Genomic DNA, 24,506 nt, shown 5'->3' on the forward strand with positions numbered 1-24,506 from the left:
TTTCCAATAATGACTCATTCCCAAGCAGAGGGGGACACGGGGTTGGGGGTCTATATGTGGGTTTTTCAAGGGAAGCCATGGATGAAGTCAGCCTCGAGCATTGCAACACAATTTCTGTCCCCTTTGTTTGTCTGTTGATGTTGCCTGTGTGTTCAAAAGGGGTGGAGCTTGCATTGCAGCATTTGTTTTATCCTCTGCGACCCTGTGCTGGGACGCGGTGGCGCTGCGGCTTAAACCGCTGAGCTGCCGAGCTTGCCGATCGGAAGGTCGGCGGTTTGAATCCGCGTGGCGGGGTGAGCTCCCGTTGCTAGGCCCAGCTCCTGCCAACCTAGCAGTTCGAAAACATGCAAATGTGAGTAGATTAATAGGTACCGCTTCGGCGGGCAGGTAACGGCGTTCCGTTTAGTCATGCCGGCCACATGACCACTGAGGAAGTGTCTTTGGACAAATGCCGGCTCTTCGGCTTTGAAACGGAGGTGAGCACCGCCCCCTAGAGTCGGACACGACTGGACTTAATGTCAGGGGAAACTTGTACCTTTACCTACAGTGACCCTGTAGAAACTTGGACTTGGTGGTGAGATCTGGACCTCCATCTGCTTAAGAAGTTTATTCGTGCAAAAATGAATCAGGGATAACAACACATTCATTTCTGCATAAATAGGCCATGGCCGCAGTCCTAGTGTCGCTGCAAATAAACATTCTTGATGGCAAACAATCTCCCCAATGTTTCATTAAAAAAAAAAATCTCAATAAATCAACCTTTTGATGAGTAACACCTCCCTGAGAATTTATGGTCTAGGTAGTGAAAGCCCCCCACCCTGACAATGTATAGTAGGGTTTTTTTAGGTACCGATACAAAAAATGAAATATTCATATTATGATAACCGTTCTTTTTAAAAAAACCAAACAAACAGAAATCTACTTTGGATTCTAATAGAGCTTTATCTGTAGCATATATAGGTCATCTAACCAAATCTTAATTTTTACAACACAAAAGGGTGTAAATAATAATGGGGGGGGGACCTTAAATAGCTGTCTTTTTTATTAAAAAAAAATCCCCTTGCAACATCATTCTTTTACTAGGAATTTTATCGTAAAAACAGCAAAGCTGAATGGAACACGTGGGCCTGCGTTTGTGACAGATAATATATTTTTTATATAAAGATATATAGATATATAAATAACTATGTAGCATGCAACATTTGTAGTGATGTCCCAATTTTGATTATTATTATTTTTTCTTAAACAAAACAAAACAAAACACCAGCCAATCTTCTGGATGAAAAATAACCCTTTCTTTAGCAGCCTTGGTAATGGGAAAATGTTTGTTTTCCTCTCCCACCCTACTTTCTGCCCTGGTTATAGACTTGTTCATTACAGATCCCCATGAAAGGATGGGCAGAAGCATTCTGGGTGACTGGGAAACAGATGGTAAAAGTATGAATTCTTAAGAAGCTCAAAAGTTGCTTAGATCATGTTTTAATTCCGTTCTTCTTTAAGTCTTTTTCAGAAGCCAGGAATAAATGTTATTCCAGCCAAATTACCATACACTGGATGCTTCAGAGATTATTGTTTGATTTGTATGGTTTTGTGACCATTTCGAACCTCTACTACATGTGTGTGGAATAAAGCAGCTGAATCCATTCTGTGCAAGAGGGGGTCAAAAGGGTCAAGATGGCGCTCACACCCACAACTGAAGTTCCACCCCTTTTTGATATGCAACACACATCAAAAAGGGGTGGAGCTTCAGTCACACAGTTGCAGCCACCCTCTTGATTTTTTTTTTTAACCTCCCCCATCTGGGATGTCCCTGGTCATTCCTTAATGCAAAGGAGTTAGCAGTTGGATTCACACAACACACACAACCACAATGTTCTTGGCTTGTTTGCGGCATAGGGTGACATGTGAATCCAGCCTGTATGGTTTGTAAACCAGAGTTCAAAGCTTAAAACATTGTGTAAACCCATCCATGGTTTATTCAGTTAACCACAGTTAAATGAATTAAGGCTTAACCTATTGTGTGAACACAGTTGCTAAGTACTGACTTTGATGACACACTGTTCTGACTTAAAGTAAGGCAGTTTGTTCCCTGGGGCTCTTCTTGAGTAGGAACCATTTCTCAGTGCTTCCCCATTTTAGAAAAAAGCCCCGCAAAAAAAGGGAGGGGAGACAGCACTTCAGGAGAAAGGATCGAAGTCTGCTCCCTGCTGTGCTAGCTTTCTAGTTACAGGGAGTTTTGAAAATGCCATCACAGAACGCTTTCAGAATTTGAACGTGTTTGCCGTATGGCTAATCCTTGGCAAGAAAAAAAAGATGGTTAAGTTAAACACATTTTAGAAGTATTTAAACAAATTCCCCTATATATTATCTGGTCAATCTGTGAAACCCTTACTGGGTATGCTTGGCAATTTATCACTGGCAGTGATGAGGTGCCTTCCCTGCATCTTTCACAGGAAAGTGGTTCTAAACCAGCCTTTCTCAACCTTTTGGCCCTGGAGGAACCCTTGAAATATTTTCCAGACCTCGGGGAACCCCTGCACATCCAGGCTCAAATATAGGCCGGAAGTTACCAAATTATTATATCCATTTCATGGGTAGGCCTGTATAGATGAACCAACAATGTTCTTAAAGGAAAAATAAAGAATGAAACTTACCTCTTTAATGTGAAGTTGCCAGAATTGGAAATAATTTTTTAAATCAGCTGTGATCTCCCAGGGAACCCCCAGTGACCTCTTGCGGAACCTGAGGGTGCCACTGAACCCTGGTTGAGAAACCCTGGTTTAAACTGGGCTGTAGATTACAAAACAAGGCTGGAAATCAGATGTGGGCCTTCTGTATTTAGGAACAAACCTGAGTTTCCGATTAGGTGTCATTGCATGCTTTGCTGAAAGAACTGTTAACTATATAATATCTCTGAGGGCCAGGTTCAAAATTCACAGCTTCTGTATTTACGGTTAGCTTGAATAATTGCCTGCGGCTCTCTGACGAGCTTCAGGACTAAGAGAGGGATTAAGAGGCGTTGCTTGTGCGTGGGTGTTGCCCAAGGGCAGAAATTCCATTCTCTGCAATCCGATTTCCACCAAAGGAAATCAGAAAAATATGACCGTGTATCCTTCATTCGCCTGGCTTTATCCAGGGCAATTTAGCATCTCTAGAATTCGCTTATTACTAACAACTGCAGAAAAACGCTGGGGCCGATTTATTTCCCAGTTTGCCCTTGTGAACGCAAAAGGCAAATTCCTGCAGCCAGCACTTCTGGGTTCCTTTTAACAAAGTGGGGGCTAAATTCAATCCAGGGGTTTGAGGGGGGCATTTTGGCTACTTTTCATTGGAGCCACCTTGTGCTGCAACATTTGAGGTGAGCACTTCAACACTTTTAAGAGCACCCCCTTTTAAGAACACCCTTTCTTCCCCTCCTATAATCAGTCTCTACATGGCTCAAGTTCAAGCATGAATGTACAAGTAGTCCTCACTTAACAACCATTTGTTTAGTGATGGTTTGGACTTACAACAGTGCTGAAAAAACCAACTTACAACCAGTCCTCACACTTACGACCGTCACAGCATCCCCACAGTCATGCAATCACAATTTGGATGCTTGGCAACTAGTTCGCATTTATGACTGTCGCAGCATCCCATGGTCATGTGATTGTCATTTTCGACCTTCCTGGCTGGCTTCTGGCAAGCAAAATCAATGGGGAACCATGTGGTTTGCTTAACAACTACGTGGTTTACTTAACCCCGTGGTGATTAGCTTAACGACTGCTGCAAAAAAGGTTGTAAAATCAGGTCAGATTTGCTTAATGATTGATTTGCTTAGCAACTGAAATTCTGGTCCCAATTGTGGTCGTTAAGCAAGGACTACCTGTAGCCGATTGTAAGTAAGGGGTCTTCCATCTGTCTCTCAAACCAAGGGCAACTGCAGGGGACAGGGTCAAAAAAGTCAAGATGGCAGCAGTGACTGGGATTGAAGCCCCTTTTCACATGCAGGCATCTGTGCCTCCAACTATCCTACTCAAAACCATTGGGGATTGTTTCAGTGATTTCAGCCTGTGATTTCTTCCCTTGCTAACCATTTTGATTAGCAGTGGGTGGAAGTCATCAGCAAACAATCTGGTAAGTTTGAAACAAACCTAGTGAGTTGGGGAATCAGCGGTCACAACTAGACATTTTCATACCCAAGGATAAACCACATTCGCATGTTGTGCAAATGGGCTTAATGGGAGAGGAAGCACTTACATGTAGTCCTCGACTTATGACCACAGTTGGGACCGGAATTTCCATCGTAAGCCGTTGGGGTTGTAAGTTGAGTCACCATGTGACCAGACTTGATTTTACAACCATTTTTACAGTGGTTGTTAAGCGAATCATGGGTCGTTAAGCAAACCCAGCTTTCCCAGTGGGTGTTTTTTGCTGGAAAACAGCAAAAAATATCACAAAACCTGATCACGTGACCCTGGGATGCTACAACCGGTCGTAAATGCAAGGCAGTTGCCAAGCACCCAAAATATGATCATGTGACTGTGGAGTGGTGGTGCGATGTTTTGCGACACTCGGAAGTGCTTTACAGGCCATAAAGCGCCCATTCTGAGGCCGTCGTAATTTCGGATTGTTGTTAACCGAATGGTCGTATGTAGAGGACTACCTGTCCTTGGCATTTTCCCTGCCACAAGGTCCAGGAAGAGTACTAAGCTTCAGAACTCAAGGCATAGGACTGTGCTTGGCTTTCTGAGTTGAAGGGGGGAAGTAATGGTGATGGGTTGCCCGTTACTCAAAAACAGCCATAGAGAGAGAGAAAACTTCCAACAGGAGAACAGCAAAACCCATTCCACCTTTGAAATCAGAGGTATTTGGTGCAAAGCTTCTCCGCAGTGACATCACTGCATAGGTGCCTCCTTGTGCACTGTGACACCACTGTCACCATGACTGGCTGACACCATTGTGGGATGGGGCTCATATAGTGTTATCACTGCTCATGTGCAGATACCACAAAACCACATCTTGTACTTTGCTTGCCAGCAAAAAACAGGCTGGCCAGCCCAGCTAGCTTGTTTTTTGCTGGCAAGTGATAATTACCAAAGCAAATTGGCTGCAGCTGGAAAAAAAAATTGTTTTGCTGCCCTCTCATTGGATTAAAAACACACCTTGGAACCCAAGGTATGTCAGTCAAATGGCTAGAGTGAAGACCCCTGTTCTGAGAGAGAATCCAATAATGTTTTAAGCATCTCAGGAACTCAGTGAGGGATGCCTCTGCCTAGGAGGCAAACGTCCAACCGGATCATTGGGACCGGAAGATGCATGCTGCTGAGCCAGACATCTTCCACTGAACTAACCCGCCCCCCCCCCGCCCCCTGCAAACACAGCTCCTTTTGCGCTGCACAGAACGTTCCCAAACGCCAAGGGATGCGCAGGTCTCTGTGGATGCTGTGCACGTGCGAGGCGTCCGTGGACAGTCGCCCCGTATTGACCGTCCCGGAGCAGCGAACCTCATCCTCGCGCTGACCCTGGCAATCATCCATCAGTCCAGTTGTCCACTGTGCCCGCTCCCGAATGGTACTGCAAAGAGGATTCCCTGGACAGGGAGAGAGTCTGCGAGTACAGAAATTCGTTGGCCGCGCTCAAGTGGGGCGACGGGAGCTTCCTCTCGCCCACCCGTTCTCTGGGGAAGGAGGACCCCGGCATCCGCTCCCGAGCGGGGGGTTGCGAGAGCTGATTGTAGACCGCGAAAGGGCTGCTGCCCGGCGGCTGGGACCCTTGGCCGGCCGTGGGGGGGAGGCGTGGCATCATGGTGGTGGCTGTGAAGTGAGCGGGGAAGGGCTGGTACGGGACAGTCTCCACGGTCTGGACGCTGTAGCTGGTGTAAGGTGCAACCGAGGTCCACATATTGCAGCTCAGAGGCGGCGGGGGAGGAGGAGGTGGGGGAGGAGGGGGAGGGGGAGGGGGAGGGAGATCTTCCACCCCCGAGACGCCTGCAATTTCAGACCCAGAGTACATGCATGCTTCCCGCGGGGTCACGTCGCTGCAGTACGAGGGGCTCAGCATCTGCTGGTCGTAGGGTGGGGGCGACCGAAAATAATGTTCTTCTCCAGCGGAAGAGGTCGGCTCCAGATACGAGCGTTTGCAGGGTAAGTCCAGGTGTCGGGCCCCTTCTGTGAACGTGCAAATAATTCTTTTCAGTTCCTGGTGTTATTCGACGCCGCCCAGAGTCACTTCGGGTGAGATGGGCGGCCGTATAACTTTGACAGACCAATAAATCAATAAACCGACCGACCCAGCCAGGCTTGAACAAAAAATTCTTTAGAAATGAAAGGGATTTGAAATTAATGAGGCCGTGCGTTGCAGTTAACCCCTATTCATTTTCTCTAGATTCGGCCTACCAGATTCTTTTCCCCAACAGAAATCCCCTGTCTTCTGCTCCAGTGATTTTCCACCTATTTCTGGGTATCTTGTGTGTTCTTCACATTATCACTGGGGTTTCTTAATGAAAAGATGAGACCCTAACCGCCCAGAGTCCCCCGGTGAGAGGAGATGGGTGGGGACAAATCGAATTACATAAATAAGGCAAGGCGAAGTTGCACATCCCTATGGACATTCTTCCCTGGCCTTGGACTGCTGGATAGTTAAAGATCAACTCATCATTTGGGCAAATTATACTGGAACACATCTGATTGGCCCTTTAGGTGTGCATTAAAACACACTCAAATCTTGTGTGAGCGGTAGGCCAAGACAATTGGAAGTGGTTTCCTAAAAGTAGCTGTGGTTCTAGCTGAAAGCCTGTGCAGTTGGGGCCAAGTGACCCTTGTGCTACTTCAGAGCCATAGAGATCGCTCCATTTTCTCCTTTTCCTTAAACTAAGCTTCATTCCAGTTTCATTGTCCTATGTATCTTATAGATCAATTTTATGCAAAACTAAGTTTGCTCACTGCTTTTGCTTGGTATAGACAGTCCTTAACTGTGTAGGATAAGAGGGGTTTTTTTAATTGACCTGGACCATAATAAATTGCTTAAGAAACTACCGCATCAGCAGAACCTTGCCCTATTTTTTTTTCTCAAAGGGTTTTTCTTATTAGCAAAAAGACAGAGTACAGCCAGGATCTAGTTAATCCTATCAATCTTAATTTCCAGGACCTTGTTTCATCAGCTGAGAATTTTAGTGACTTGGGCGCCTACTACTTTCTTATGTCCAGCAATTACTTTTTGCAAACTTTGACAACGAACATGCTGCAGTGTTTTGGTACTTGTGCTTTTGACAAGTTCAAGGAGTCTTAAAACAACTTATCGTGAACACTTTCCAGCAAAACGACTGGCCTACATTTGCCAGAAGCACATGTCAGGAGACTGGGGAAATCTTGCGAGATAAAACTAAGGGCTTATTCCAGACTAGTTAAAAAAAACAAACCCTACATGTTCAGGAGAAAGATCTCCTTTCTTATCTGACAGTGTTCTGGGGTCAAGAAGATTTGCTTACTCTCATGAGTCGCCCTGAGATGCTTTTTAAAATTATTATTATTAGATTTGTATCCTGCCTTTTTTTTTACATATTATATTTGGTCAACTCAAGCTGGCGGACATACCTAATACTCCTTCCTCCTCCTATTTTCCCCACCACAACAACCCTGTGAGGTGGGTTGGGCTGAGAGAGAGGGACTGGCTCAAGGTCACCCAGCTGGCTTTCATGCCTAAAGAGGGACTAGAACTCTCAGTCTCCTGGTTTCTAGCCCAGCACCTTCACCACCACACCAAACTGGCTCACTTATATTGAAAGTGAATGGCACACATTAATTTATTTCTGTCAGAGGGTGGCAGAACTGGCAGTATTCATGATTTGGCTTGCTTTCTGCATACTAACCATATTGCTAATCTCTCTCTCTCCCATCTTCCATCCTGCTTTTTCATTATTAAAAATAATCTCAGCCGAGTATCTTAAAGTTTCCTAGTTCTCCAGAACAAGCCGGTTTAAAATTAAATGTTAAGCGTGCTCCCAACCAATCAGGAATCCTTGGGAGGTTCAGCATATTCCTAACCAGCCAGAGACCTCGTTTGTTTCTTTACTAGGATTCCTTAGATGTCAAAAATTCCAGGACTGCCTCAAGTTTGATATCCTCCAGCAGAAAATCCCCCATTAATCTGTTCAAAAACATCCCCCCAGTCCATCCCCTTGCCGTACCTCGTCGTTTCAGGCAGTGGTAGAAGAGGCCGGATTCTCTCTGTGCCGTGAAGGTGTTGAGGGGCAGATCTTGGGCATCTGAGGTGGCAAACTGCATGTGAGCTCCATTCTCATACTGGTAGTGCTGAAGAGCCTGATGGCTTCCATGGAGCGAGTTGATGTCTGATTTTGCAGAGAGTTGACCATGTGTGGACACCAACCTCTGTCTCATGATGGTCTTGGAGATCACAGGATATTCTTTGCTACAAATGTTAGTCAAAGAGAAACAGGTTGTAGCACATTTCAGTGGTGATCAGTAGAACCCAATTATCATATGCCTGAGGCAGTTCTAGTCATTTTAAATTACATTAGGCCTAGGATTTGGAAGACCTTGAGGTTGCCCCTCCTAGCTCCCCCTATTCTGCCTCCAAAAGCTAAAGCCTGCATCTCATCTTCGTCTGATCTTCTTGGAGGTGTTGTAAAAAGTTGGAACGGGAGCATGGTTAGAGCAATGCTTCTGCTGCTGGTCTGGAAATTGTGACAAATGCTCAGCAGTGTTATCTTCAGTTCCCATTCCTGATCCCCACAATCCCACCAATGTGAAGTTAGCAAGAGAGAATTTGGGATGATTTGGAAGTCAGTCACTCCTTTTAGATTGGGCAATAGGAAGTCGTTAAGGCTGCTTGCCCTCTTGATGAACTGATTTGTGCACACTAAAATATGTCTTGGCGTAATTATATGTGGGAAAGACCTTGGGAGACGGGGCAAAGAGGCGCTGCCAAACGAATGGTCAGATAAGAGAGGGCATAGCCCACAGCTGGATAGTGGGCTGGGCAAGAGGCTCAGACGGGACCCTCCCTGGTTTCTCAGGCTATGAAGGAGAGGGAGGGGGGTGAGAATTGTACTTTCAGACTTGCAAGATTCTGTTAATGTAGCTTTACAATAAAATAGAATTAGCTTATCTAGTTGTGATTCCTCTCTGGTTTGCCCTGCAAGGCCAATATCAATCTTGCAAGTCTGAAAGTACAATTCTCCCCCCTCCCTTTAGCCTGAGAAACTAGGGAGGGTCCCTTCTGAGCCTCTTTCTCCACCCATTATGCAGCTGTGGGCTATGCTGTCTCTTATCTGACCATTCCCTAGGCAGCATCTCTTCACCCCGTCTCCCAAGGTCTTTCCCACATCCCATTATACTCAGGATCCTTTGCAGCAAGACAACATCTGGAAACCTTTGCGCTTGATCTTGGGACAACAGAAGGTGACTTATAGGAAGTCGGACAGTTTCTCCCTTGACTAGCTACCCAGACCTGCAGCAAGTCTTCAAAGAGTCCTTCCCCATCACTTCTTCCCTTTTAAATTGGAGGTGCACAAAACTGCCCTACCAAGTTTGCTCTGTTTCTCCTCAACCTGGGAGATCTAGGTCTAAGAGCACAGCTCCGCTATTGAAATGTGGGTGGCCCTGGGCAAAACACCTCACTCTGGATCTGTTTCCCATCTGTGTTGCACATTGAATTGATTCATAGCCCACTTCTGCCAAGCGCATACGGGCATTGGTCCAAGCAGCACATTGTATATTGCAAAGCATTCAGCAGTTGGGGAAGATTGAGGCCACCGATGCTTTGCAAAGAAAGCTGAGGGTGCAAACGGAGAACATAAGGTACCTGCGATTTAGGTTGTAAGAGATGACGGTAGGAGAGGGGACTTTCTTTACAGTCAGTTATCTGGACATCCCCAAAGGATGCCTCGCTGTAACATGGACTTGTACTGGGACATTTAGGAAACTTGAGAGTAACCACAAAGCTGCAGATTCACAAACAAGAACTATTTAGTATTATTTCTCCACGGCCTCTATCATTGTAAATTTATTTATTTATTTAATGTATTTATAAATAAATAAACGTCAGAACTTGGAATAGATGAAACTCATAATATCTTTCCATTGTGTGCTGTGATACCATGATGATGATGATGATGATGATCATCATCATCATCATCAACCTATCCAAAGGCCGAGTGGCCTTATTTTCTTTAGTTTCCTAACAGAAATCATCTGTAATTTTCCCCTGAAGTTTAAAACGTGCCAACTGGGAGGCCCTGAGGGCAGCAAAAAAGGTGTTAGATCTATGTGCACATCATGGGCCAGAGGCTAACCACTTTTGCATCAGGAGATGTAATGTGTAAACTGTCCCTTGCATAAAATATTCCTTGCCCACCCACATCTAGCATCCCAGGGAAAAAATTCTAGGCCAGCCTGATCCTTGATACCCTAGTTTTCTATGTGCAGCTCTCTGGAGAAGGCTTTAATGCTGGGAAAGGTGGAAGGAAAGAGGAGAAGAGGACGACTAGGAGCCAGGGGGAGGGACTCAGTTATGGGGGTGATGGGGGCACCGTTGGAAGACCTGAAGGACCAGGCTGGGGACAGATCATCCTGGAGAAGGATGTGTTTATCTATGTGTTTACAGGTAATCCTCGACTTACGACTACAATTGGGACTGGAACTGCAAGGCAGTCCTTAAGTGAGTCACGCCCGATTTTACAGCCTTTTTTGCTGCAGTTGTTAAGTGAATCACTGTGGTCGTTAAGTGCATCCAGCTTCCCCCTTTGACTTTACTTGTCAGAAGCCAGCTGGGAAGATCACAAATTGTGATCATGTGACTGGGACGCTGCAACCATTGTAAATACGTGCCAGTTGCTAAGCGTCTGAATTTTGATCATGTGACCACAGGGATGCTGCATCGGTCGTAAGTGTGAGGACCGGTTGTAAGTCACTTTTTAGTGCCACCGTAACTTCGAATGGTCGCTAAACGAACGGTTATAAGTCGAGCACTACCTGTACTAATAATTGACACTGATTTGATGGCATGTAATCCATCAATTGACCAATCAGAAAAGGAGGAGCTGATGCATGAAAATCAGCTCGTACTTCACCAATTTCACTTCAGGACAGCCCAGCCCAGCCACTGATACATGTTCAGACAAACTCTGATGTTGATTTATTATTGTTGATTTATGGTTGCTGTGTTTTCCTAATTTTGATGTGTTCTATTGTTCTTATCACTTTAACTTGGGGCAACAAAGACTTTTGAGGAGGGCAGGCTGTGAAAACTCTAAAATAAATGAAATGACTAGAAATCTCCACTGCAATGGGATTGGGGAATAAAAGGCTGAGTTACCCCATGTGTGCCACTGGATTCCATACAGTGGCAAATACAAGAGCTTTGCACACTTTAGAAAGCATACGGTACCCACATTTTCCTGCTAACAACTTCTTTTAATCCTGGGGAAGGGAGAGCATCCATGAAGTGATGGTGTCAGAAAGACCTACCTACCATTCATTTAGTGATGGTTTGGACATAAGACAGTGCTGAAAAAACTGACTTACGAGTGGCCCTGACACTTACAACCATCACAGCATCCCCATTTATCACATTTATGACCATCATAGTGTCCTGTGGTCACATGATTTCCATTTTCGACCTTCCCATCCAGCTTCTGGCAAGCAAAATCAATGGGGAACCGCACGATTTGCTTAACAACCACATGGTTCGCTTAACACCCGCTGTGATTTGCTTAATGAGTGCCACAAAAATGGTCATATAATCAGGTCAGATTTGCTTAATGACTGCTTCACTTAGCAGCCAAAATTCCAGTCCCAATTGTGGTCATTAAGTGAGGACTACCTGTAACATTCACTTAGAATATCATTTTATGGACTTGTTTGTTTGTTTGTTTTCTTTCATCCCACCTTTGTAATCTGGCCACGCGGAGGTCAGTGTCATCGCTTCCTCGAAAGCCTTTGGCAAACGGGTTATTCTCTATCTTCAGCTGAGTTATCTTTCAAGATAAGGAAAGAAAAAGTTACATCCAGATTTGCACAACCCAGGATTCTCTGCCTGTTGAAGGCAAGCTGGTTTTACAGATTAGAGCAGGGGACGTCAAATGTTTTCAGGCCTTGGAACCTGTTGCTTTAAAAATAAAGATTCCAAGTACTGCCACTCAAGAGGCAAACCCTTTCTAGTGTTAGAAAATTAGTTGTTTTCCAGCAAACTTTTTTCATTTTTGCCCTTCAACTCTCCGAGAAGGCCATCAAGTTGAAAAATCCTGCCTTAGTGCAGTTTTCGTTCTCTTTCTACCCGTCCTCTGCTGTCATTCTCGCAGCCTCTGTTGCCTTCGCTTCAGCTGGCCTCAGAACAGGCAGGGAGCATCAGAAACCTCTTTCCATCTCTTCCCTAAGAGGGTTGAAAAACCAAGATTCGAAACCTCTCCCACTTTCAGAGCTGCTAAGAGGCCCTGGGATGGCTGAACTCCCTTGTCCCACCACTATAAAAAAGAAGAAATTCCTAGCCCTTCCCTATCCACATTGCAAGGACAGATGTGACTGGCAGATGTGATTGGCGGGGAGCCATCCTGTTGTGAAGGCACCATCCTTCTCTTTCTATTAAAAGGACCGATAAAAGTATCGGCAATACTGGAGAGAAAACCTGTTAGCCTTTTTTTTGCAACCAAGCGCTTTCCCAAAAACTCATACCACGATTGAAGGTTGCAAAAGCTCCCCCTGGCAGACGCCAGGTCAAGAACTATTCAATCCGTGAACGGTTGCAGCTGGCAGATCGGAAAGCTGGCATACTCTGTAAACTGGTGGATCTTTGGGTGCCAAATTAAACTTACCTTTCTAGATTTGGGGAGTGGTCTTGATCAACAGGGAAGAGGGTTGCTAAACATCCTGGGCTGCTTAATTATTTTTTTTTTAAGACATGGTGTCTGCCCTTTTGAAAACATGGAACTGAAATGCAGGGTCAACATGTCTTTTTAAGAAATAGAATCTATCAGGGAAAGGTTAAAAGCTTCTTGATTGTATGTGCAGCTGAGATCTACGACTTCTCTCTGCTTCTCGCACCCACGACCGGGGACCTGCGAAGCCTCCCTTAGGAATTACTTTCTGTCTGTCGGCATCACGTGACTCTTCAGCCCACCAAGCCTGAGCTGTTGAAATTTGGCAGAAAACAAATGTTGACAGCCCAATTTGGGGCTTTAGAAATAAATAATCGGAGTATTACGGCTCCATCTGTTTTGTTTTAGGGTTTTATTTGCCCCTGCCTAACTCTCCAAAACGGGAAAAAAAATCCAGCCAAAACGTTCAGCCCTTGCCATAACCACCACGTAGCTGGTCTATTGCCTGGGGTCTTGGCTGGCCAAAAGAATCATAGAATCCTCAGGTTGGAAGGGACCTTGGAGGTCTTCTAGTCCAGCCCCCTGCCCAGGGAGGAATCCTCAATCCATCCCAGACAAACGGCTGTTCTTTGCTTGAAATCCTCCAGCAATGGGGCCCCGACGACTCCAGGAAGAAGGCTGTTCCACTGTGTAATACAGGGTTTCTCAACCTCAGCAACTTGAAGATGGGTGGACTTCAACTCCCAGAATTTTTCAGCTAATATGCTGGCTGGGGGAATTCTGGGAATTGAAGTCCACCCATCTTCAAGTTGCTGAGATTGAGAAACACTGGCTTAATAGCTGTCACAGTTGGGAAATTCCTTCTGATGCTGACTTTGGATCTCTCTCTGTAAAGCTTCCACCCGTTGGTTCTTGTCCTACCATCAGGCACTACGGAGAATAAACCCATCCCCTCTTCCCTGGGACATTCCTTCCTGTATCGGAAGATGGCTCCCATGTCTTCCTTTTAGCCTTTTCTTCACCCATCCACCTCTCAGATTTTATCTTTTCTAACAGCTTGGGAAAAAGAAAACCCATTTGGGATTAATGTTCACTCCATGATTCCACCTGAATCTTTCCTTCCCCTGGTGAACTGAGGCAGATGGCTGCTTGGAATCCCAGAATTCTGGAGAAGGAGGGTTCCCCTGTGGCCATCTAGCCCAACCTCCCTCCTTGATGTGGGAATGCAAATCAAAGCCTCCACGGCACACAGCTGTGCAGCCACCACTTCAGCACATGCAAGGAGAAGGATGTGGGTCATGAGTCAAAATGTTCTTCCTCTTCAAAAGTTTTTCCCTAATAGCCACCCAGAATCTGCCCTTCCTCTCACTTTTCATTATCCCATGTCCGACCTGCCAAGATGAAGAAACTGAACAGATCATGGTCTTCTGTGACACCCTCTGAGTTCCATCACCAGCCCAGTCTTCTCCAAAGGGATTCTTTGCTTGTTATTCCTCAAGTAGGCGCTATTTCAAAGCTCAGTTCTGTTGCCATTATATGGCTGCTGAATATAACCTCCCACGCTCCTTAGATCTACAACTGGGGGCAGCATTTAGCCAACCGTGGCTGATCTGAAATGCTGAGGAGGATGGGAGACCACTAGGAAATTCCACAGCTCAGCTTGACCATCCCCCGCAGACTTTCTTGAAGCAAAGCCTGAAAAATTATCTTCTTGCTGGAGATAAGGGCTTTCCACCCTCTTCCTGGCCTTTCCTAGCTGGCATCTCCCACTACAGCAAGAACAGCAGCAGATTAATAAATGTCTGCAGCCCGCAAAAGGCTACGAGCCTTGCCCAGTCCCTCTCCCTGCAAACCAGCATGCAGCCAAACTCATCTTAACTCAGCTTCTTTTTTGGAGATGTTACGAGCAAGAAGTGCTTTCCGGCTGCAGCTGGCAGAATTTTCTGGCTGCGGAGCATTTCTTTTTCCATCTCCCTCTTCCTGACTTCTGGCTGCAAGAGATTTACAACCAACGTCCCTTCCCTGTTTTTTTTCCCCCCCACCCTTGCTTAGTGTTATGCACAGTCAGAAGGCCTTCTGCTCAAATCCTTGGTGGGCTAGTTATTTATTTTATTCCATTTGCACAGCATCTCCGCAGCTGACACGACAGAGAAAACGTTAACAGACCCGCGCCGAGTCTTAAAACCTACGAAGATGCTGGACAAGCAAGCAAAAAGAAAAAGAACCGCAAGAAAAGGGGGAAGCAAAATAAAGATCAAATCGAAGACAGAGGTGGCCTGGATGAACGAGAAGGCTTTCCTGAACCGCTCAGTTTTCTGCAGCCACCTGAAGGCCATCCAGAAGAGCCTCTTCTGATTTCTCCCAGGACTCTGATGCAAAGAATTGATGCTGCTACTGAAGAGCAGCACTTCCTAACTTCAGCAATCTTCGTTTCTAGGAAGTGAGGAGCTACTGTAAGAGCGAGTTTTTTTATCTCCGACAACCAAAAAGGTTAGGACAATTCTGGTTGGGGTGAGCCATCCTAAGATACCCAGGTGTTAAAACCAACACTTTGTCGCTTCCGTGGCCCATGCAGAAGCAGCCAAAGCAGGAACCTTACTTCACGGCATGCTGTCTTGTCATCCTAGTTAGTTTTACACGTCTGGACAAAGTGAAGAGTGAAGGGGGAACAAGATGGTTGCCTGTTGTGGAGCCCTGCCAGGATAAGCCAGGAATCTGGGCTTATTGCTGTGTGCAAGTATAGCAAGAGTGGTGTAGTGGATAATGAGTTGTGATACAGTAGCTCCAAAGTCTAGAACGGGTGACAGCCCAAGAGTCGCTTTGGCGAGACGGGCGGTGAAGAAATGTGAGGAATAAATAAATAAACACTTTAAGTTGTACTTTAAATTCCTAGATTCCAAGAAGTGCCAGAGTTCCAGTCCATTGGGAGTCAAGGTCTCTCATGTGTGGAAACTACTCCTTAATTTCCTGCTCACTTCCTATCCTGGTCTTCTTCTGCTCCAGGGTCCCCACTTCCCTCTGTTTTCTGTTCTCTAGTCCAGGGTGTCTCAACCTCAGCAACTTTAAGATGGGTGGACTTCAACTCCCAGAATCCCCCAGCCGGCCTGCTTTAAGATGGGTGGACTTCAACTCCCAGAATCCCCCAGCCAGCCTGGTTTAAGATGGGTGGAAATCAACTCCCAGAATCCCCCAGCCGGCCTGCTTTAAGATGGGTGGACTTCAACTCCCAGAATCCCCAAGCCGGCCTGCTTTAAGATGAGTGGACTTCAACTCCCAGAATCCCCCAGCCAGCCTGCTTTAAGATGAGTGGACTTCAACTCCCAGAATCCCCCAGCCAGCCTGCTTTAAGATGGGTGGAAATCAACTCCCAGAATCCCCCAGCCAGCCTGCTTTGAGATGGGTGGACTTCAACTCCCAGAATCCCCCAGCCGGCCTGCTTTAAGATGGGTGGAAATCAACTCCCAGAATCCCCCAGCCGGCCTGCTTTAAGATGGGTGGACTTCAACTCCCAGAATCCCCCAGCCGGCCTGCTTTAAGATGGGTGGACTTCAACTCCCAGAATCCCCAAGCCGGCCTGCTTTAAGATGGGTGGACTTCAACTCCCAGAATCCCCCAGCCGGCCTGCTTTAAGATGGGTGGACTTCAACTCCCAGAATCCCCGAGCCGGCCTGCTTTAAGATGGGTGGACTCCAACTCCCAGAATCCCCCAGCCGGCCTGCTTTAAGATGGGTGGACTCCAACTCCCAGAATCCCCCAGCCGGCCTGCTTTAAGATGGGTGGACTCCAACTCCCAGAATCCCCCAGCCGGCCTGCTTTAAGATGGGTGGACTCCAACTCCCAGAATCCCCCAGCCGGCCTGCTTTAAGATGGGTGGACTTCAACTCCCAGAATCCCCCAGCCGGCCTGCTTTAAGATGGGTGGACTTCAACTCCCAGAATCCCCCAGCCGGCCTGCTTTAAGATGGGTGGACTCCAACTCCCAGAATCCCCCAGCCGGCCTGCTTTAAGATGGGTGGACTCCAACTCCCAGAATCCCCCAGCCGGCCTGCTTTAAGATGGGTGGACTCCAACTCCCAGAATCCCCCAGCCGGCCTGCTTTAAGATGGGTGGACTCCAACTCCCAGAATCCCCTAGCCGGCCTGCTTTAAGATGGGTGGACTTCAATTCCCAGAATCCCCCAGCCGGCCTGCTTTAAGATGGGTGGACATCAATTCCCAGAATCCCCCAGCCGGCCTGCTTTAAGATGGGTGGACATCAATTCCCAGAATCCCCCAGCCGGCCTGCTTTAAGATGGGTGGACTTCAACTCCCAGAATCCCCCAGCCGGCCTGCTTTAAGATGGGTGGACATCAATTCCCAGAATCCCCCAGCTGGCCTGCTTTAAGATGGGTGGACTTCAACTCCCAGAATTGGCTAGGGAATTCTGGGAGTCGAAGTCCACCCATCTTAAAGTCGCTGAAACCGAGAAACACTGCTCTCGTCACCCCTCTTTTATTCTTCTCCTCCTTCCCCATCACCAGCTTCTGTTGTCTCCCTGATTTTGTGATCCAGCCTGACATCAAGGGACAAATGTAAAGGCCATCGTTTCCACGTTGTGTTCAATCCTCGAACATCCAATTCTGACCCAAAATTGCAGCCCTCCATCCAAACCTCCGAATGATCAAAACAGCTTTTTGGCTGGCTGACAAAGCAAACTGGCTCCAATAAACTCTCAGGAAGAACCATTAAGAATACTTTCACCAGATCCCCCAGTTCGCCATGATGGACTGTGGCACAAGACTTAAAACTGACATTCCGATTAAGGAAGCATCTCAGTGAACTTTTTCGGCTTGGCCTTTTGTGCACCCTGATTATAAGTCCTGGCAGAAAGTTGAGGCTGCTGAGTGCTCGAAGTTAAAACAACATGCTTTCCAAGCTGGATGTTCCTTTTCGGAAAGAGAAAGAAAATAATCTCCGTCCAAGAAAATAATCAAAGTCCGAGTAGGCACAGCTCAACGTTGGCTTGCCCTGGCTGAGTTTGGTGCCTTGGGGACTGCAGAGCTGTGCGTGGGTTTAGCATGCTTTTGGAAGAACGCTACATCTGTTTACCAAACAGGGAGAGTGTCATCCTGTGCTGCCCAAATGGCTGATTTGCAGTGAGAAAGGGAGCCAGAATCTGCCAGCTGCTTTTGTGACTGAGTCCATGACAGGATTCCCAACAAGAGGCTTCACAGGGCCACGTTTTGTTTTAATGTAATTCTTCGTTATTGTTTGTGTGCCGCCCAGAATTTTTTGAATAGGCGGCTATACGAATTGGATAAAGAAATAAATACTGGGCATTTTTATTACAGGCAGTCCTCGCTTAACGACCGTTCATTTAACGACGGTCCAAAGTTATGACAGCCTCAGAAAAAGCGGCCGACCGGGTGGAGTAAAGGGGGACCTCTTCCCCCAAGCGCTGAATCTAACTTTGATTCCAAATGTAAAAAATGTTTTGCTTTGTGTTTTTGGTATGGGAACACCTTCCCAACCTTCCTTCCCTCCCTCCCCACGCCGCTTGCTTGCTTGCTTGCTTGCTTGCTTGCTTGCTTCCTTCCTTCCTTCCTTCCTTCCTTTTATATGGCCGTCCATCTCACAAAGCATGACTCTGGGCGGCATACACACCTTCCCAGGTTTATATCGGGAGAGTGGGGACAATTGGGCTACGTGACGGAGAAGGGGGTGATTTTCCATTTCACCCTGCATGGTTGATGTGGGGGAGCTTTTCCTTCCTCACCTTAAATCCCTTCCCCCGAGAAATTATTTGGCAAGCTGGAGGCTGGATCCATCCCCAGGTTGGATCTAGTTTCCTCCCCCTGCTATATGTATGTATGTATGTATTTAGCGACTTTATATTTTATAATACAATAATAAATAAGTAATTTATAAAAAATAAATAAATAAATTAGCAAATGTATCTGTGGAAGCTTCTATCTTCTAAGGGAGCTTTGAAATCTTTGTTGTTGTTGTTGTTGTTATTACTTCCAGCCAAACTTAAAAATCAACTCAGCACAGTCAGTCCCTGTTAGTTCATGTATGGGAGAGCAAGGAATTGAAGAGTCATAGGCTAGCCTGGGAAGTTGAATAAATATCTTGAGAAAAGACCATGTGAGGTCATCTCTACATGGAGTCCTCATTTAGCAACCACAATTGGGACTGGCAACTTGGTCATTAAGTGAAGCAGCTGCTAAGTGAAACCGTGACTGTGCTTGTGATCTCACTTCAGCTTTCCTTTGTTTCACAGACCTGTGAAGGTCATAAATGCGAGGATTGGTTGCAAGGTTACTTCTTCATCTCTGTCGTAACTGCAAATGGCCGCTGAATGAGGCAGTCGCTAAACGAGGACTATCTGTATTGCGAAGAGAATGCTATGTGCATGTTGAGCTCAACTAAGGGACTCTATTTTTATATCATCAGTGGTGTCTGTCGGGGGGGGGGCAAAAATGTCAAGATGGCAGCCGTGACTCCACCACTACCCCGTTCTTTTTTTTCATACGCATCGTATCCCTCCTCTTGACTTTGTGACCCCTGCCCCATTTGTGGATGCCCCTCAATATCATTTTTAATATTAATAGTTACAGGGAGAACAGAATCAATCATGAAAATGACAACCATAACCATAACCATAGAAAGAGGCCCAATTTTCTTCCCCATTTGGTCTGGCTGGGCCTCTCTCCCCACCGAATTAGCACTGAACCGACTTGAAATTCAGCTTCTCTTTGTTTCCCCGACTACTTCCAATTTGTGCCTGGCGCAGCAGGAAAGGAGCTTTGAAGCCGGGTGCTAAGAAAGCCGTCCGGCTCTGGCTCATTTGGGTAGAAATATTACCCCCTCCTTAAGACTGACGTTTTAAGAGGGACCTCACGGTGATCTCTCTCCATAAAGCCCCTCGAAGTGCGGCTGACTTCTGGACAGCTTCACTTTGCAGTGACAATCCTGCCCCAGGTGAACCGGTTATAGGCCCTGGGTCCCTCCGTGCTTCCTCGATCCAGCTGTTTTTTCCCCGTTTTCTGCTTCTCATTCAAAGCAGGATCCCTTGGCCTCTTTCATTTCTCCCCACATCTATATCCGGCAAGGCTTTTCCCAAATTGACCCGAGCCCATCCTAGACTGTGCACGTCAAGTTTTAAAGGCAGTACTTTGCATTTAATCAGGAGGCAAGCCACCCGAGAAAAAACACTGCGGGGCCCTGCGCCAGTTCCTTCCATAAATTAAATTGCCCTGCAAGCTTGCAATCCTCTTTCTCCAGGACTGGGGCTGCAGAGGCACCCGCCGGTCCTCTTTTAAAGCCGGGTGTGCCCCATAAAAGGAAGATGGGCCTGGATCTATTGGTGGGTCAGGATGATTTGCAAAAGGTCAGGAAGACTTTCTGACTCCCAGTTGATGGACAGTAGCAAATAAATAATGATGGGCTGCCAAGAGCCGAGCACTGAAAAGAAAAACGGGAACAGATCTTTCTCTGGGGAAAGATTTCAGCCCAAGCTGGGGATGGAAAAAACACTTTTCAGACCAAATCTGTGGCCACGCACCTCTTTCTTCATCCTCCGTGACCCTGAAACACAGTTTTGCCCTTGACTCTAGCTGGTGCCTCTTGGAAAAATCAAGGAGTAAGAAAAAAGTAAGCTAAACTCGGTGTGGATTCTGCAAGGCAAAAGCGAAGCCGCCTAATGCCCGGCTCTAGAACCAGATCTGGCAAACATTTTCTCAAGGTCATTCTCACTCCAGGTTCTCAATTTGTCTCCCGCGTGCCATTATGCCAAGTTCCCACAACATTTTAATAAACTTGCCACAAGGGTGTCTGCAGGGAGAGGGTCAAAAAAGTCAATATGGGGGCTCCTACCATGTGATTGAAGCCTTGCCCTCTTTTGTTTGTGTCAAAAAAGTCAAGATGGCATCTACAGCTATGTGTCCAAGCTCCCCAGGTTTTTTTACACACACTTCCCTTCTAATTCTACTTCTTTTCCCCCTTCCCTGCCCATTACAAAAGGCCCCACCTTTCCTTCAGGTTCAGATCGCAAGACACACTCTTAAGTCTGCTTTTATAGCCACATTCCTTGAATGTCTCTCTAAATATACTGTATATATATACTGCAGTTACTTTTCATTGAAGATTTATGGCTGGACTTTACCAGTCCTTATTAGCTTTCTTTGCCATTCTGAATGACATTTGGGGGCTGATGTCCTTTGATTCATGCATTTTGGGCTTCTCCTGACTGCTACTGTAGTTTTGAAAAGACACAATACATTTTCCTTTCTCTCATGCCTACATTCTTTGGGCTTTGCAGAACGAAGTGTGGTTGTGTAGGTGCGTATTTTGATTTTTGATGTTTGATTTTGTGTGGCCTTTTGAAAGACCACAACAGATATTAGACCACTCCTCCCACACTTGGACTGTTTTAGATTCTTCACCACTTGGATTTTTTATTTTTACCTCTATTTATATTATTTTTTACTGTATTTTACTCTTTGTATTTATGGTGATGGTTTTAATCGATCGTTGTAAACCGCCCAGAGTCCTCTGACGGGAGGGGATGGGCGGGGATAAATTAGATAAAATAAATAAATAAATAAATAAATTAGCATTTTTCAGGACAAAAAAAATACAGCTGATTTTCGGGATCTGATGAGCCCCCATTTGGGCTTAAATGTATTATTCATGGAAAGTCACAAGTGAAGCATAATGACAAAATTCTGCTTTCAGGTGTAACACACACCTACACAAACACACACACACACAGCCTCTGATTCTCAGAGATCCACCATTATACATAGACAGAACTTCAGTTTTAGATATCCTTCCTTTTTCATGACATCAAGGATGTCTGCAAGGGTTAGTCAAAAGCCTCAAGTTACCACACATGCAATGCACCTAAGAACAAGCAGAACTCTGATTGTGGCAGCCATCTTGACTTTTTTGACCACACCCTGCAAACACCCTTTGAAGCCACCTAGCCTATGACATTAGTAGATTCCTTCTCTTGGGAACATGGTGGAAAGAAATAATTTTCTTTCAGCCACTCTTGACTTGCTAACAGCCAGGTCTCACGTGTCGGACCTCTACTCTATTTTTTTAATTTATGTTTTTATGTATGTATGTATGTGTTTAATTTGGAAGGCTACCCAACTCCATAAGACTCTAGATGGTGCACAGCATTAAAAAAACAGTAAGAACAATAAAAGTTCTAGAGGAGAACAATTTCTGGAGAACGTTCCTCAACACAGCAGAATCCTGGGGCTATTCAGCCGTGTTGATTTTCAACCTTTTGAGAAGCAGTAGTTTGATTTCTCAGCATTTTGGGGAAAAAACTAAAACAGGATCAGAGCAGATTAATAATTGGTTGGGAAACTCAGGAGAAAATCAGCACTGTAGCCTAGACTGAAAAGAATACAACAATAATGAATAAGTCTGGAAAAAGATAGTAGCAAATAATGTCCATGCTGTTGCCAAGAAACTATCTAGATTTTTCCATGAAGTCACCAGACGCTGAGCTCAGTTTGAAGGAGACTTCAAAAGTGGAGTTTATTTAAACCTCATTCTTGAGTGAGAATGAAAAAAGTTTGTGGTTGTCTAACTTTAACCCAATGTTATCATTCTATAACAATTCAATGCATAAATAAGATCAGGATAAACAGGAAAAAAATTTATACTGTCTATAATTAACTTCTGGATTACTGTACACACAGCCTCCAATGTGGAAATAGCCCAGACAGTTGTGGAGTGGGAAAACATTATATCTTGAAGGGCAATAATTCACAATTGGTGAGCTATTCACAACAGGAGCTTGCTGGGATGAAGAAGAATTGACCGCTTCTAACTTCAGACGTTCTAAAAAAACTTACCTTCCCGACATTTAATTTGCATCTTCCATACCTAATTCACAAAGCTAAAAAAAAAGGCCTTCGAAGTGAGCTACAGACGTACCTTGTGGTTCTGGTAGGACGTCACGGATATAAAGGACGTTTCTGGGAACACGTGGGTGCAGAAAGCTGTGTTCTTTGAGCCAAAGGCATTGTTTTCGTCTGCTTTCACTATATGCAACCTGGGCTGGTATTTGTGCATGGAATTAAGTATGATCTGGTAGGAGAAAAGGAGAGGGCAAAAGAGAGAGGGTTACCAATAAAAGCCTGTTCAGCTAAAAGGGACCATCAGTGCAGAGCAAATCTTTAAAACCACCAAGCAGTTTGGCGTTGATTTCAAATAAGAAGGGGGTTGTGTCTCTCTGTGATCGGTGTAAACGTTGAAATCCCATAGCCAAAGGAACCACAAAGGATCGATGTGGTTCCTTCCAAAAAAAAGTGTTCATTTTATCATGGCCATTTTAACCCCACCTTTTGAAGGAGATGCTTCAAATCAAACGCAGACACACACACACACACAGAAGTTTTTAAAAAAAGCAAACCAGAACAGAGCAGAAAAACAGTAAGTGACAAAACAGTGTTTCAAAGTCTGGGAAGCCTTGTGCATTAATTCCATGCACAAATTCCATGCATTTCCGGTAGGAAAATGAGAGCAAGACACAGGCCTGGTGAGTCACCTTTGGACTGATCATTCACACAGGGGAACTGATCCTGCTCTTGAGAAGGCCCGCTCCTCTTGAGTAGACCCTCGCCACATTTCAGATGGGTATCTAGAGAAAGTTCTGTGTTTCCAATCTAAGCGAATCTCTGCAGCTCAGGGTTGAACTGTGGAGTCCTTGGAGCTCTCTAAGCTTGGCTTGCAGACGTCTCATGACCCAACTAGGTAACATCATCAGGGCGAGGGAGGGTGGGGTTTCCTGCCTGTTTATACTGTATGCAGTAGCTTGCCTTCCCAGGTTTTTTTGGGGGGTGTCGTTTCCTCCTGGGGGTGGAAACTACACCAAGGAGGAAGCTGCACCTCCACCAAAACTGGCAGGGCAGGCTCCTGCATATCAATAGGCCCCACGCTCCTGGCTACATTTTCCGCAGTCCTCTAGCTCTACCCTTGTCCTCCATGACCTCTTGAAGACTGCAGAAAGAGGCTCCAAGATGACGCCTGCAATCTCCTTCAAGGCTCTTAGATATGACTAGCCTAGTCCTGGAGACTAACTCATTCACGCTATCCAGGCGCTTCCTAACCATCTCTTCACTTACCTTGGATGGCCACTCCCTCCTTTGGAGTCCTTGGTGAGCTCTGAGCTTGGTGGTTGGCTTGCAGACGTTTCATCACCCACCTAGGGAACATCACCACATCATCAACAGCACTGGTGACGTTCCCTAGCTGGGTCATGAAATGTCTGCAAGCCAACCACCAAGCTCAGGGCGCACCAAGGACTCCACGGTTCTGTGAGTCAGGACTGCTGTCGGTAGGAAAAGGTAAGATGCAAGATGGAGCATCTGGGTTATCGGCTGCCCAAGGATATTTTTTTTCAAAGCTCAGAACCAGAATTGGACCGAGAAACATGGTGGAATCCCAGCAATTAAAATGCACTGGTTTGAAATTGTCAAACATCACACCCCAGCCACAAAGCAATATCTGAAATCTGCTGAAGCATCATCCCATCTCCTTATTTTGTACTCCCTCCTCTGCTCAATTCCACTGGAATCTCCTTTAGTTGTACCCCAACCAGCAACAGGCTGAGGAATTGGGATCTACCTTGCCCTCAAGTCTATATTAAGGGGGCTGTCACTGGATGCTCTGGACTATACATGCTGTCAG

General features: G+C 45.9%; 1 protein-coding gene and 1 long non-coding RNA gene across 2 annotated transcripts in view; both read right to left on the reverse strand.

Annotated features, from left to right (window-relative positions):
• The window catches only part of LOC134492363 (uncharacterized), a 227,729-nt gene that overhangs the window by 103,668 nt on the left and 99,555 nt on the right, over nucleotides 1-24,506 (reverse strand). The gene's annotated exons all lie outside the window — the stretch shown is intronic.
• Nucleotides 5,512-24,506, reverse strand: part of TBX4 (T-box transcription factor 4) — a 48,850-nt gene continuing 29,855 nt past the window's right edge. Inside the window, exons 5-8 of the mRNA XM_063296413.1 lie at nucleotides 22,752-22,904; nucleotides 11,889-11,977; nucleotides 8,168-8,409; nucleotides 5,512-6,149 (exon numbers count right to left, since the gene is read on the reverse strand). Coding sequence (XP_063152483.1) covers nucleotides 5,512-6,149; nucleotides 8,168-8,409; nucleotides 11,889-11,977; nucleotides 22,752-22,904 — 1,122 coding nt within the window. The remainder of the gene's footprint in view (nucleotides 6,150-8,167; nucleotides 8,410-11,888; nucleotides 11,978-22,751; nucleotides 22,905-24,506) is intronic.

The sequence above is a fragment of the Candoia aspera genome, chromosome 1 (assembly GCF_035149785.1).
Source record: "Candoia aspera isolate rCanAsp1 chromosome 1, rCanAsp1.hap2, whole genome shotgun sequence".
Lineage (NCBI taxonomy): Eukaryota > Metazoa > Chordata > Lepidosauria > Squamata > Boidae > Candoia > Candoia aspera.